Here is a 14290-nt window from a genome sequence, read left to right on the forward strand (position 1 = left end):
AATCTGGGTATCTATTAAAATATAAATAGAATGATTTATGGCTTAAAATGTCCTTATTTATCCTACACTGGCTCTTTATGCATTCCCACCTGCCGTTTTAGCTCCTGTCCCTTTAAGGTGCCCTTCCTCATGAGCCCACTCTGTTGTGATTAGTTAGCTTCAAGAAGCCGACCCTCTGTAGACTTCCAGCTGTTTGGGACACCTCATCAACAAACCATGAAACAAACTATAGCAGTAATATTTCACTACTTTTTCTTTATTCAAAATGTCTGTACATGTTTGAGCCAAAGTCAGGGCTGAAATATGAGAGTCGACAACGTGACCAACACATGGAAAACGTATAGCAACAACCTTGGCAACCAAGGCTACTGAACAGACCATTTATGAGCATGTGTGACAAGCTGATGTTAGCTTGTCAGAAAGGCAAAAATAATAATACTGCAAACGAAGCATTTAGAGCAGGTTAAAGCCTCAACTTTTGATTTGTAAGGAGCATTTCTACATATGTTAACCTCAATGTTTGATATCTGACATCACAACAGTATATAAATTACAGAAAACCACAAACAGAATATGTCTCCTATAAAGTTGCTAGGCATAGTAATCTTAAATTATTTAAAATTTGGTTGGTAGCCTTTATATCAATCCAGAGAGCAATGTATCAAGACAGAAGAGCCTTGTTTACAGTGAATATAACAATATTCCAAAGAGAATGTCATAATTATTTAATGCAGTGATTTAACTGTGTGATTTTCAAATTTGTTGAAGAGAGCACCTAAATATTGAATTGAAGATTCTGGCTGTCTGCCTTGGTTTGTATTTTTTTTGGTGTTTCCTGTAATGTAAGTGGTTTACAAGCAAGACTAACACTTTAAGCAAATGATAATTGACTAAAAGCTGCACGGGCAGTGTTTGGCAGACAATGAATCAAAGAAACAGAAGACAACAGATTGAAGGCGACTCAAAAGATTCACGATATGAGCTACAATCCACTGCATATCAATTTAAAAATGTGTTGGAAAGTGTTTTCTGTGTTTTCTTTGTTCGCATAATGAAAAAGAGCAACCCATTATTCTCAGAGAGACTTGAGATTTAATCAAGGTATGTTTTGCTGAGTTTCATTTTCCATAGCGAGAGACACGTTGTGCGCAATGAGTGCTGACAAAAAAAAGCAGTGCTCGGTTTTGTTTGCCTTGTGGCTGGTGAGGACAGCGGTACAAAGAACCAATGAAGTGCGTACATTAAAGGCTTTCCCCAAAGGAATTAATTTCAAAGCATCAGTGTATATTTCCCACTGGTCTGAATAAGACAGGAGAGGCAATGCAGATACAGTAGACAGCACAGACAGAGAAGGATAACTGTACATTGTGAGGTCTCAATGTCGCTTAGTTCATGTTTTTTTTCCATTGAGAATCCTTCTTTGTGAGTATTAACAGTATTTTATTCAACAGTATTTGATAAGTTACACTGTTATAAAACAGTCCCTTGGGGCTCAGGTAGTCACACAAGAAATTCACGTCCCAAAATATAATAATCATAGTGTTGCCTTGTCTTTGGGTTACACACCAGTGTATCCTTTCCAGTGGCGTCTGTCCATTCAGTAACTCAACAGAATCAATATTTTGTCCAAATTTGGCTTCTTTTTTATCCTTCCAAGCCATCATACAGTATCATGTTAAAATATTTAACAAATAGCGTGCTCTGGGAGTCCCTATTTCCCATCAGTTTAGAGTTCAATCACTGCCTCTGATGCTTGGTGGATACTTTGGCCTTCAGCGACAATACAGTGCTCCGACAAGAATCTTCGAGGTCAACGGTCCGGATCCATGAGCTTTAAAGAATGCACTGAGATTTGGAGGTCCACTGTGCAGCTGGTCAAGTTACCCGATAAGTGACATTGTCAAACCATCATAATCCTCCGTCTTAGGTTGGATCATTCTCTCTGGTATTTATAGATACACATAAAGCCCTGGATGCACATATTCCTCCCCGTGGCTTCAGGCAAATAAAACATTTTCACCAGGAAAAAAACACATTAGTTGAAAATACACCCACTTGACTTCTTGCCAAGAGCTAGATTAGAAGCTCAATACCTCTCATATGTGTATGCTAAATATCAACCTACAGCTAGAAGCCAATTAGCTTAGTTTAGCATTAAGACTGGATACAGGGGGAAATTTAATATATTGAATACTACTTTATACTACCAGAGACTAGCTGTATGGTTTTCACAGGACATGTGGGTGATTTGTATTGCCATTTGTGGATTATTTTGACCAACTGAAACAATCTCCCAAAACCTTTGTACACTCCTTCATTGAGTACAGTATTGTTTTAGTAGAGAAGTTGAGCTCCTCTCCCCTCTTCCTTGATCCTCTTTAATCTTCCTTTCCTCCTAGGCCAGGATGTCACTCCTCTTACTGCACCAGACCACCAGGGCGATCATGGCCAAGGTAAGAAAAACAGGGACGAGGATGAGGATGGTAAGCGTGTCGTCCGGCGGATCCACCCATACCACATGATCCATGGTGCAGTTGGAGAAAAAGTGCTTGTGTATGCGAATGATGTAGCTCTCCACCAGCGGGTTGGGCCAATAGCAGTTGGCGATGTGGGACTTTGTCTCTGTGCAGAGGGTGAAGAGGTGATACTCACTGGGGAGAAAGACAGAAGGGAGAAAAGGACAGGATTAAAAGAAAATCATCTCTAACTCCTTTTTTAGAAGAGCTTTTCCTGGGGTCAAATGTTCAGCTTTTTATCTCTTTTTATCTCATTTACTATCTCGCTATTCATCGGTGTCAGCACACTTTCCAAAACATGGACACAGTTCAAAATGTTCAACTACCTCTTATGCATATCGTGAAAGAAATGGGCAGTTTCCCATCTATTAAGACTAAAAATTACCTTACTTTTCCGTCAGTGGGCTATTTGAAAGGCACACAGTCATTATAACCCTCCTATGGTTTAGCTTGTATAAGTCATCTAGTAGCTCTTATAAGAGGTTTGTAAGTAATCCATCATTGTGACTTTGTATATAGCGCCCTTTACTCGCTTTTTTGGCCCACTACTGTCTTCTGTCGCAACAGGCATTCAGGGCCTTTCAGAGCCTTAATGGAGCTTTTCAGGCTTAGAGCTCTGCTTTGATGAGTCCATTCAGCCAGCCCTAATCCCTCTTTCTCCATCCTGAATCCTAAATCTTCCAGGTCCAGCTTCTTTTCACATATATCCACTAACTATTGGTATTCTCATCAGACAAACAGTGAATTGAGCAACAGTTAAATTGTCTCCGAATCTGCTCACACTGGCTCCAAATCAGAATATGAAATATGCTGTTTATATCACAGTGAAGCTCTGGACTGTGACAGTCTGAGATATTCAAACTACAGAGAAGGCGCAGCTCTCAAAATGCATGTGTTTGTTCAGTGGATGACAAAAACATGATGGGTGAAGATGTCAACATAGTGAGAAGTGGGCCGCTTACTGGGAGGTTGCTAGTTTGATCCTCTGCCCTCATTAACAGCACTGAGGGAGGCCGGCATTGCACATTATGATGACATAAAAATGCATTGCACATTGCTGTGTTATGAATGCACTAACCCCACTTAAAATCACCAGAGACTAATGAAAGCTAATGTGGTATTTTTATTTTTACTACAAAGAGCCCTTCACTGTTACCCTTTATTTCAATTGTGATGTTAATTTAGGAGAAGACGATTATGAATAAAGCTAAAACAACTAGTCTAATCTAAAAGACTTAATTGGCTGCTATTTTGATAAGCAATAAATAGTTGTATTTATCAAGCAAAATTATTTGGTTTCAGCTTATCAGGTGTGACAATTTACTGCTCTGCTGTGTTTTATATCATTTAAATTTGAATATCTATCGGTTTTGGACAGTTGGTTGAATTAAAAAGGCAATTTGAAGATGCAGTCCTATTTATAATAACACATAGTCAACTGTCTTTCTCCCAGAAAGAAACATGCAGAGATGGTTCCACTCAGATGGTTAGGGAAGCATGTATGTAGCCTGAGGGGTGAAACAGAGGCCAAAATAGTCCACAACGCACTGCCTGTTGTGAGCGTATTGTTAAAACTGAAGAAAACCACACACATAAACATTTGTGTTGAGAATCCATCTCTGAATCACAAGATAACATCTAGAACATTACGTACGCTGCTGTTAGTATTCACCACACTTTTAATAAACAGCGACCATTACCAGCTGTTACAGGCCATTATGGCAACCAATATATTGGACCATCCTAACCCATTGCCCTCTGTACAGTATATATAAGTTACCCTTTGGCGTCAAGCGGTAGCCATTGTTTTGAAAGACCTTTGCTTAAGTGCTCCAAATCAAATAAACCCTGCTGCTGTCTGTAGGGGATACTGTATGTGTGTGTGTGTGTGAATGTGTGTATGCTGCATATATACATGTATATATATAGTGTAGTGCATACAGGGCAAAAAGGCACCAGATGCCAGTGATAAGAAAAGTGTTTTGCTGAGAAAAGCTTCCTGTCAAGTCTGAGCTCAGCAACATTATATTATTAAACCAGCGGAAGCTCATATGTTAGTGTGGGAGCTGAAAAAAGAGTTCTGCACTGATGCATTTTAGATAAATAAAGGGAGATGCAGGGAGAAGGAAAAGCCATCTTAACTTAAACTATCAACTGGAGATTTTTATAGCTGTAAGTTAATGGTTTGTTCTAAGAAAATCAAATAAGGATCTTTAGAGGTAGAATTCATGATTAACTTATTAAGCTATTCATCAATTTAAAGTCAGAGTTCATCTTTCTTTATGGCAATGATTTGAAAAACTGAAAGTGGAGGGAATGTTTGAGATGCATGTAACAGCTTTCAGGCAGAAGTGATCAAAATGCAGCATGTAGGACTATAGGGACTTTTGAAGTTGTTTCCCAGATGTACACACAGCAGTTAACAGGTTTTCAAACTGTCTGATGAATGCAATCAATCAGCTAGGGAGAGTGAAAAATAGCTTGACCGTGTTCACAGTCAATTTAATCCCCGTGTACACACACATATACACATAAGTAAATGTTTCTGAGTGCAGACAGATATGATAGTTTTGTACTGCAACTGCAGATGGCAAAACATTTGTGTCTTTTTTTAGTATTTGCCAATAAGTAAAACTTCCCTCAGGATGTAACTATTATTAAGATGCTTAATGTCCACATCCAGTAAAAGAATAGGCCAATACAAAATATGTATTTAGCCTAACAGCAGTTCTATTATATCAAGATGATGATCACAATTATAATATCAAGAATTAGACTAGGACTATATGATAATACAGGCAGTTAATCCTCACATTTGGCCATCCCCCCTGTTGAAAAATGAACAAATCATCTACTGCTGATAGCATTTAGCATTGCACTCATGTAACAGTTCTGAAAAAAGGATCAAAACCGAGGCGGCCGGACTATGCATTCTTCCTGCTTGTTAAACCTGGTGCCTACATTACCCACAAGGAAACTCAGCTACCGCAGTTCAGTCATTCAGGGATTCAGGTGTGTTATGCCGGTAGTGGTCAATGTAACGTCAAGCCACTAGCTTCAAGAAGAGTTGATGAGTTGATTAACCTCACTGTTTTCTAACTTCATACTCCCAGCCACAATATTCCTTCATTATTTTTGTGCACAAAAGGCTTCACACAACTTTATTCACATATGTTTTAGTACTCCTGTCCTGTCTTGTCTTTGCACAAAAAAGAGAATCAATAATCAATAAACAATAATATTCCAACTATTTACTTGGTTCGTCTAGTGATTACACATACTGACTGTCCTCTCTCTCCATGGATGGCAGACAGTTGCAGTTAACAGTCTCTTGCCAGTTGTGTAGACCACATAATCTATTTAAATGAGGCCTTTTGGTCATCTAAATGATCAGTTAGGTGCCATTAGAGACTACAGGAAAATGCTCTGATGACTTTGGAGCAGCATCTGGTCCAACCAGATGCTGGACATAATTCCAAACAGTGGATATATTTGATTAAACTGGCCAGATAAACCAGCTCCACTGTTTCTTTGTACATAACATCAAGGCCGGCTGCTCCTGTAGCAGTAAACCACTCAGGGCAGGAAATCAATATGTTATTAGAGGTAAATGTTTGAAGTGCGTAAGTGCATGCATAGGCACACTCAAACAAGGCCTACAGCTTAGTGGTTGGTCTATACCCTTCGCTGTGTGATCCAACAAGCTCGTACCGCCTCATTCCAAACAATAACAGTCATGTTGACTGAATGTTTGGCCAGCAGCTATCACTGCAGGGAGGCACGGCTCATTTGTCAAATAGAGGAAGCTCTGCAGGGGTCACAGCTTGTTTAAACATGAGGCCCCTCACTCTCCAAGCCTGATCCTTCTCACCACACTCTGGTCCCTCTTGTGCCTTCGCTCTCCCTCTTTTTCTTTCTCTCAATTGCTCTCGCCTTCTTATCGCCCTCCTCCAGGCTCTAAAGTAAACTGTTAAGCAGAAAGTCAGTGTATCCTTTTGCAGTCTTGTAAATTAAATATCGCACACAAAACAACTAATGAATCATTTGTCTAATGAAAATGTGTACTCATGCAGGCGGAGCTCTTAGGAAGGTAGTCACGGTAAATTTGACATATTTGTTGTTGTTTGGTCCACAAAGGGACATAATAATAATAATAATAATAATCATGATAATAATAATAATAATAATAACTTATATAGCAACTTACATAGTGCTTCACATTAAAAAACACAGCAATAACAGAACAAAAGTACAAAAAGAGGCACATAAAAATGTAAATAGTAAAACCTATAAAACTATAAAAATGAAAACTAGATTTCAGGTGAAATCAGGGAAGGTGGTGTGATAAAAGTATGTTTTGAGCTTAGATTTAAAAGTTGTAACCGCCTGACTTATTTCTTCAGGCAGGCTGCTCCAGAGCCTCGGGGCTCTGTGCCTGTTAGTCTTCCGCCGAGGGTCTGGAACAGATAAAAGGCCTGAGGATATCAAAGTGCAAGCAGGGTCGTACATATGGGGGATAAAATCTGAGATACAATGAGTCAGACCATTTAGTGCTTTGTAAGTAATAAAAGAACCTTGAAATCAATTCTAAAACGTACTGGAAGCCAATGTAAAGCCAGGACAATGTGCTCAAACCTGTTTACTATGGTCCGCCTGGCAGCTGACTTCTGTATCTGTAGCTGCTCTACATTTTTCTAGGTAGGCATGTTAAGAGGCTGTTAGAGTAATCCAGGCATGATGAGATAAAAGCATGTCAAATGCTTTCTGTATCTTTCAAACTTAAAATAGGTTGAGTTCTGGTGATTTTAGATGATAAAACATGCTTTTTACAAGATGCATCACATTATCTTGCTTCATCAGTAGCCACAACTTCTGGGAAATCTGGGTGACATTTGGGATTTTTTGCACTTTTTACAGTCTGATCTACTCACAAAACATGACTGAATATTATAAAATTTAATGTCTACCAATTATATAATAAATAATGAATGGATACACACACTGTACATATTTGAAATGCTCAAAATGTAGAAATTCTGATAAGTAGTTTATCTTTAAAACTCTCTATGTCCATATCTTCTCCATATCTTTTTATCAGTTTTTTATATGTATTGCTGGTAAATGAAATAAATGTGAAAAAAACAGAGACCGGACATTACACCACCCATCCTGCACTTCAGGTACAGACGAAAACAAGTGAGCCAGCACATGAAAGGATCTCTTGACTATTTATAGTCACGATGGACAGTCCTGTGTTAAGCGGTTTCTTCTAAAAGCAGCAGGGATGGAAAAGAAGACACAACTATGTTTGCTTCTCACGGTGAGAGAGAGACATCACTGGACCATATTTGTACGCCTGTTCATTAAACACACAACCAAACCGCCTGCTGCTGGCTCGTTTCCTCTTGTGAAACTCACTCGATCCCACGAGGTTATGACACAGAGTGCAGCCAGCAGAGCACTGCCCTCAAGTCATCCGACTCGGACTCTGAACAGAGTCCTGTCACAAATTTGGTGACTTCAGACCTGACTTGACAACAATTAATAAAAAGAGTTACAGAGTGTGACTGAAGTGACTCGATTTAAAAGAGTTGATTATCATATTCAGAGACAAAGTAGACAAATATTGCAGTTGATCTATCTGAATTAACTTTACGTGACATCATCTTACAGTATACAGTATATGTAGAGGGACTGAGGGAAAAGACATGGACATCTGACTTTAGAGTTTTGCACTGATACAGTCTGAAATAAAGGATGTCTGTTGTAGAGTAAATGCTAAGTTCCCACTCATAGCTACACTATATGATTTTTTTGTTAAGTTGTTAACAGTAGCTCTTGTTTTCACTCAAATTAAAGAGAGGAAAAGCATCTTTTGTGTGCTCAGATATGTAGTTTTAATTTTCAAACCATTGGTCATTCCCATCCCACAAATGTGCTCACTCATTATTTCTTTGCTGTCATTCCTCTGGGTGTAAAGTAAGGCATCAGCTGTTCACATCAGCTGGTCACATCTAACCAACAGAACAGTGACACATTAACTGTTAGCCTATCATCTCCCCCCCTCACCATCTCCCCATCACCGTCCAGTCTCTGCAGATTCATCAATGCATCAAACTCATCAGCCTTATCAGCCCAGATCAGACTGAAGTCCCTCAATTCAAAATCTCCCTGTAGAGTCTAACCGCCAAAGACTTTTGACAATACTTAATAAATCATAATATTAATCAATATTATCTGTATAATAAACAATTCAATTCATTCACACGTGTCTCCGGATTGAACTGGCCATCAATGCAGTTGTGTTTACTTTTTCTTTTTCTTTTTTTGCATTTAAAGTGATGAAAAAAACTTTACAGCTTGTTTAAGGCTCTTTAGTACATTTATAGGTTACTGCATTTTTAGGACTCAAGACTGAAGCATCTTACATGAGTCTTGACTGTGACATACAAAACAGTGAATTGGTCTCACCGCTGACCAACAGATGTCAGTTGATTATTGTCTAAATGGAAGTGAAAGGCATTCATTAGCAGCTCAGATGTTTCCCCTGACTGTCATCGCGCCTAAAGTCAAACATCTGGCTTCGTGTGGTTCACGTTGGGTTGAAAAGGTTACTCTTGATGTGGCTAATTTTATCTTTAACTGTGTGAAACTGTGTGTTGCTGGAAAGCAGCATGAATCTCTGACAACATTTTCCTGGAGAAAAATATCAGTTAGAAAGAAGAAGAAAAACAGAGAGAGCATATGACCGATGGGTAACAATGGCGATCCCTCTTCCCAGAATTTTGGGATTTTTTCCTGAAATCTGTGACTCAGATGAACGTCTTGATGCTGTTTTTATCTCCCATGTGCATGTTATTGCGCAAGAAACCAGTCTCACAGTCTCCCTCCCCTACAGGCATGACAGTTAAAGTAAAGGGGCAAAAAACAAGATGAACGTGAGGGGCCAAAGGTGAGAGGAAGGAATGAGGTGAAAAGCTAGATAAAGATAGATATAGATGGGTGGTCGGGGCTCGGATGCCTCTTGGAAACAGCTCGGGTTTAGGGGAGCAAACCTCCATCTGTTCTCCCACACACAGTAATTACAGCAGCTGCGGGAGACTGAGACGAAATACAGTACAGCCTTTCTATCAATCCAAGTGTGTGTGAGAAAGAGCAACCGTGCAGGATTGACAACCTCTTAACTAAAACTACAAATATAGAGCACTCAGACAGGAAGACAACACTACTTGAGAGTAGTGGTTAGATAAGAGCTAAAAAATGTGGGGTGCTTTTCAGCGTCCAGATGTGTTTTATCTTTCGCAGATTTCCACAGGTTCTTAAACAAAATGACTAATTCTACCCCGTAATAACTCGTAAAAACTGCTTCAAGGGAAGTTTCCTCATAACTTGTTTACTCTTCCATCATTGTCAAATTACAGCTGCATCTAGACATCTTGTCACATCCTGTGTGCGATGGAGACTCCCCACCATTCTCGACATCAACACATCATTTTGGGCCAGCAGGGTGAATTTATGGACTTTGAGGGGGAAGAGATGCTTTTCTCTGCTGCAGGCCAATTTTGTAGTCCGAAAGCATTTCATAGGAAAGGACACCAGCATCTATTTTAAGAAACAAGCAAATAGGTACAGCTATTCCCTGCTATTCCCTATGTTGCCCTGAAATCTCCTTAACATAAAGAAGGAGTAGGAGTGTATGTCATGGCTGATAATCCATTTTGGGAATATACAAAATCAGGTTAGTCAGTGATAAATCCGTCAAAATGCGATTATAACTGAATTGATTCTGTGTGTGTGTGTGTGTGTGTGTGTGTGTGTGTGTGTGTGTGTGTGTGTGTGTGTGTGTGTGTGTGTGTGTGTGTGTGTGTGTGTGTGTGTGTGTGTGACTGCCTGCTGTATGCCACCTGTAATACAGACAAATGCACAGTTATGAAACTAAGTAGTTCCGTATTTTTTGGAAAATGCGCATATTTGCTCTCTTGCAAACAGTATGATGAGAAGATTGATACCTCTCTCATATCAGCCCGTTAAATATGAACATGCAGTCAGTGTAAAACCTCCACACATGGTCGTACCTGATGAAGTGTGTGAGGTTACACCAGTGCTGTGGATCTATGTGAGCCATGTCCCGCTTGAAGTCTTCACCACAGACCTCCACCTCCCACTGCAGGCGGGATTCGTTGCAGGGTTTCCTGGGCCGGGGGGGAGTGGGCTCTATGTTTAAAGTGTCAGTGGCTGAAGAGAACAAAAAGAAGAAGAAAATGGAGTGTTTATAGGTCATGTGTCCTGTTCTGTGTGTGTAACCTCTGATAAACATTCATGCAGTGAAGTAACTATAATGAAACAGGACAAAGATTCATGATTGTCTTACTTGTATTATTGCATTATTCATGGCCTGCATACTGCATGGTTTTTCATTTTGACATTTTTCTTTTTTCCAATCATGTTCTGTCATAGAGCTGTGACTTATATTATCATACTGTCCATTGTGATTTTGTTTTCCTCCCACTTTGTTTTTGAAAAACTGGAAATGCCTCATTTCAACCATCTCATTTTTGTCTGCTGTTGATATTTTTCTGCAGCAAGGAGTCAGTTTTCCCCAGAGATTATTCAAATTTAATCTTTTTTTATATCAAAGGAAGGGATGGATTTACGGATATGCTTACCTGACAGTCCTCCCATCATCCATGCATTGACTGCAAAGAAACAAATAAAGGAAGACAGTTAGAGTGAATAGATGGCTGAATACATTTGGGACGACAACAAGTAATTTCATTTTCTAATGCACACATCAGCTCCATATTTCTCTGACCTTTAGCCCTCCCAGCTTGTCATCCCCTAATCCCTTCCTGGCTTGTTACATGTTGATCATGGATGTCAGGGCTGTTTATGATGTTCATCATTTTGACTTCACTGAATGCTAATACCTCATATGCACAAATGTACAGAGGAAAATATGACAGATTAAATAAATAAATGGCGGTTAAAGGTTGGGGGACACCCACTGCTCAAAACATCACTCATAGCCACTCACTGTATTGCAGTGAAAAAAACATCTTCCCCATAGACTGCCATTATAAAAGAGACATCTATGAAACATTTGACAGGACTCAAACGGTAACAAAAAGGCCAATTTACCTTTGTATACTGGATTTTCAATGGAAAAAACCCACAAGGGTGCTCAGTTCTATACTAATGCTTTCTGAACCATATATATCATTTTTGCATATGAACAGAGAGCCAACAGCCAAGGACAACAACATCCATACAGACCTGAATGTTGTTTGATTGGTGTCAGCAGATTATTGCTGATGCATCAGAGGTAAGCAAGATAATCGTGTCTTTGTTTATATAATCCATTTGTATGTGCATTATCATGATGGAAATGGAGGGGGGGGGGGGGGGGGTGAATAACTGGAAAATCCATTATTTGTGACATGCACTATGTTTTTGCAATTTTCTCCATGCTTCCATTTTTATTCTTTTTTTATTCTTTCAGTGTATTTCTCAAAGTTGAGAGGAAGAAAAAATAAAATAAAAACAGCGAGGGAAACCGAATGAAAAATGGCATCTGAAGAAAAGTATATCCCAGTGATATTCCTCGATATAAAAATGCATCCATCATATAAACATTTAATTCAAGTTCTCTACCCTGAACTCTGATCTAAACTCAAGCACATAGCTCTTTTTTTTGGTCTCTGTAGCTGAGCAGTACGCATGAACAGCTGAATTTCACGAATGACCAAAGCTAAAATGCTGCTGCACAGGAAAGGTGTATCTCTCTCTGAAGTCACACTTACAAAGCAGATAATCAGATTGAAAGACGCCCCGCAGGACAATCACTGTTACCAAGTTAGCCAGCTAAATTTAGAGACTTCCCTCTTTGAACATATGGGATGTTTTGAAGTGGATTGTTTGTTTCATGATGAAAATTTTTCATCCAGTATATTCATCTTAACGATCCCCTCCAGACATGAATTAAGCCATGCAAAAATAGTCTGCTTCAAACAATAATGTGTTTCTGATGTGTTTTTCCTACAAAAAGTTACATTAAAATCTAAATTAAAATGACATCTGTTCCCTTTCCCTCATGAAAATTTCCAGAGTCTATGAATATGCAAATTTTGTTCATTATAAAAGTTCAACTATTTGATACAAGACGTCTTCTATTTCACTGTTAAATCAGCTTTTAGTGTACTAATGTGCACTGCAGGCTTCAAGTTTCCACATCACACTTGTGTAAGTTGAATATTGGACCACGAATGGCTTCAAGACTATTTGTGATGTCCCAAATCCTGCTCTTAAAGCCCAAAGCTTGAAATTGGTTTTCCAATGAGCACAGAGAAACTTTCCACTTTCAGCAGAATGTGAAAACAACCTTCTAGTGTCAAACTCTGCACATTCATCATTCTGCACAGTGAAGCTCAAACATTCAGCTGTAGGAGCAAGTAGAAAAAACATATTTTGAGTGGAGGGGACTTTAGATATTATACCTGGAATGATCATTTGAGTAGATTCTAGTCTAGTTTGATTTCAGATGTACTTTGATAGGTTTGATGTTGTTTCAACCTGTCAAGAATAAATAAAGATTTTGGGTCTGCAGATTCTTGGCATATGACATTTTGGGAAGCTAATTTGCTTTCTTGCAAAACAATTGGAAGAAGAAGAAATACACAAAACATTGGTTAATGTTTTCTTCAGTCCAAAAAGTCCCACCAGTTACTGCCAAATCAACCACACCTTCTTTCATTAAGATCTTAGACTCATTGTTGGTTCTAATGTAAAATATCGGATGGATTTTTTTTTAACACAATTTTAACACCACAGAACAAATGAGGTGTTGAATGGCATAGCCCAAACTTCCAAACAGGTCAAAGCAATTGTTAACTACATAAAAATGATTAGCTTCCTTTCAGGAGGCATAATGCACTCCATCATTTAAAGGTCAGGTTAGTTCAGTTTTAAAAGGACAAGAAATATCTTTCTAGTTGGCAAGAGGACTCTGAGGAGTGTGATGACTTTCCTTTTCATTGATCTAAAGTCTGCAAAGTGTTAGAGAATGGGGAAAAAGTGCTCAAATTATAAATATAGTTGGATTAGATTAATACTTTAAAGGTAAAATCCTCCATCAAATTCTGTTAGACATTAGTCTGTTAGGTTCAGTGTTCTGTTCAGTGATGTTTTGGTATTCCAGCAACCTGCCTTACTGACAAAAATAAAAGAAATAGTAAAAGCTTTTCTATTAAATATTTTTCTAATGCAAGATGACACAGACTCCTGAGACAAGCTTTTTCAGGACAAAGGGGCTCAGAGAGTGACAACCTAGTCACCCTCAGCTTTATTAGACCAGATCGAGAGACAGCTAAGGGCGCTGTCTAAGAATCCCCAAGCAAAGAACAGGTCACAAAGTCAAAGCCACACTCTCATTTTCCCCCTGAACGGTTATCTCAAGGTATTAAATCCACTTCCTGTCCTCTCTTCAAAGGAAATTAGAGATTCATAAAGACGAACACACAGACAGAAAATCATTTCTCACAATTTCTTAAGATGCTCTGAGCAGTCAGAGCACAAAAAGTGTGTCCTTTGTGTCTGCTAATTATTACAGAAAATCAAATATTATGGAAAATCACAGAGCACTCCTAAAAATTGCACCCTTTGAAAGTTCTCCATCTCTGGCTTCTAAACTTGGCTTTCAGCCCTCCCGTTCCCACAGGTCTCCACTTGCATTTAATTTCTCCCTCATGCAGGCGAGTCCAAAAATAACATCTCATGTA

At 38.9% G+C, this 14290-nt stretch overlaps 1 protein-coding gene across 1 annotated transcript in view; it reads right to left on the bottom strand.

Moving 5' to 3' along the window:
• Nucleotides 1-274: 274 nt before the first annotated feature.
• LOC134002310 (receptor activity-modifying protein 3-like) overlaps nt 275-14290 on the bottom strand; it is a 30299-nt gene continuing 16283 nt past the window's right edge. Inside the window, exons 2-4 of the mRNA XM_062441649.1 lie at nt 11183-11212; nt 10592-10751; nt 275-2651 (exon numbers count right to left, since the gene is read on the bottom strand). Of these exons, the coding sequence (XP_062297633.1) occupies nt 2396-2651; nt 10592-10751; nt 11183-11212 (446 nt within the window). The 3' untranslated portion in view covers nt 275-2395. The remainder of the gene's footprint in view (nt 2652-10591; nt 10752-11182; nt 11213-14290) is intronic.

The sequence above is a fragment of the Scomber scombrus genome, chromosome 20 (genome assembly GCF_963691925.1).
Source record: "Scomber scombrus chromosome 20, fScoSco1.1, whole genome shotgun sequence".
Lineage (NCBI taxonomy): Eukaryota > Metazoa > Chordata > Actinopteri > Scombriformes > Scombridae > Scomber > Scomber scombrus.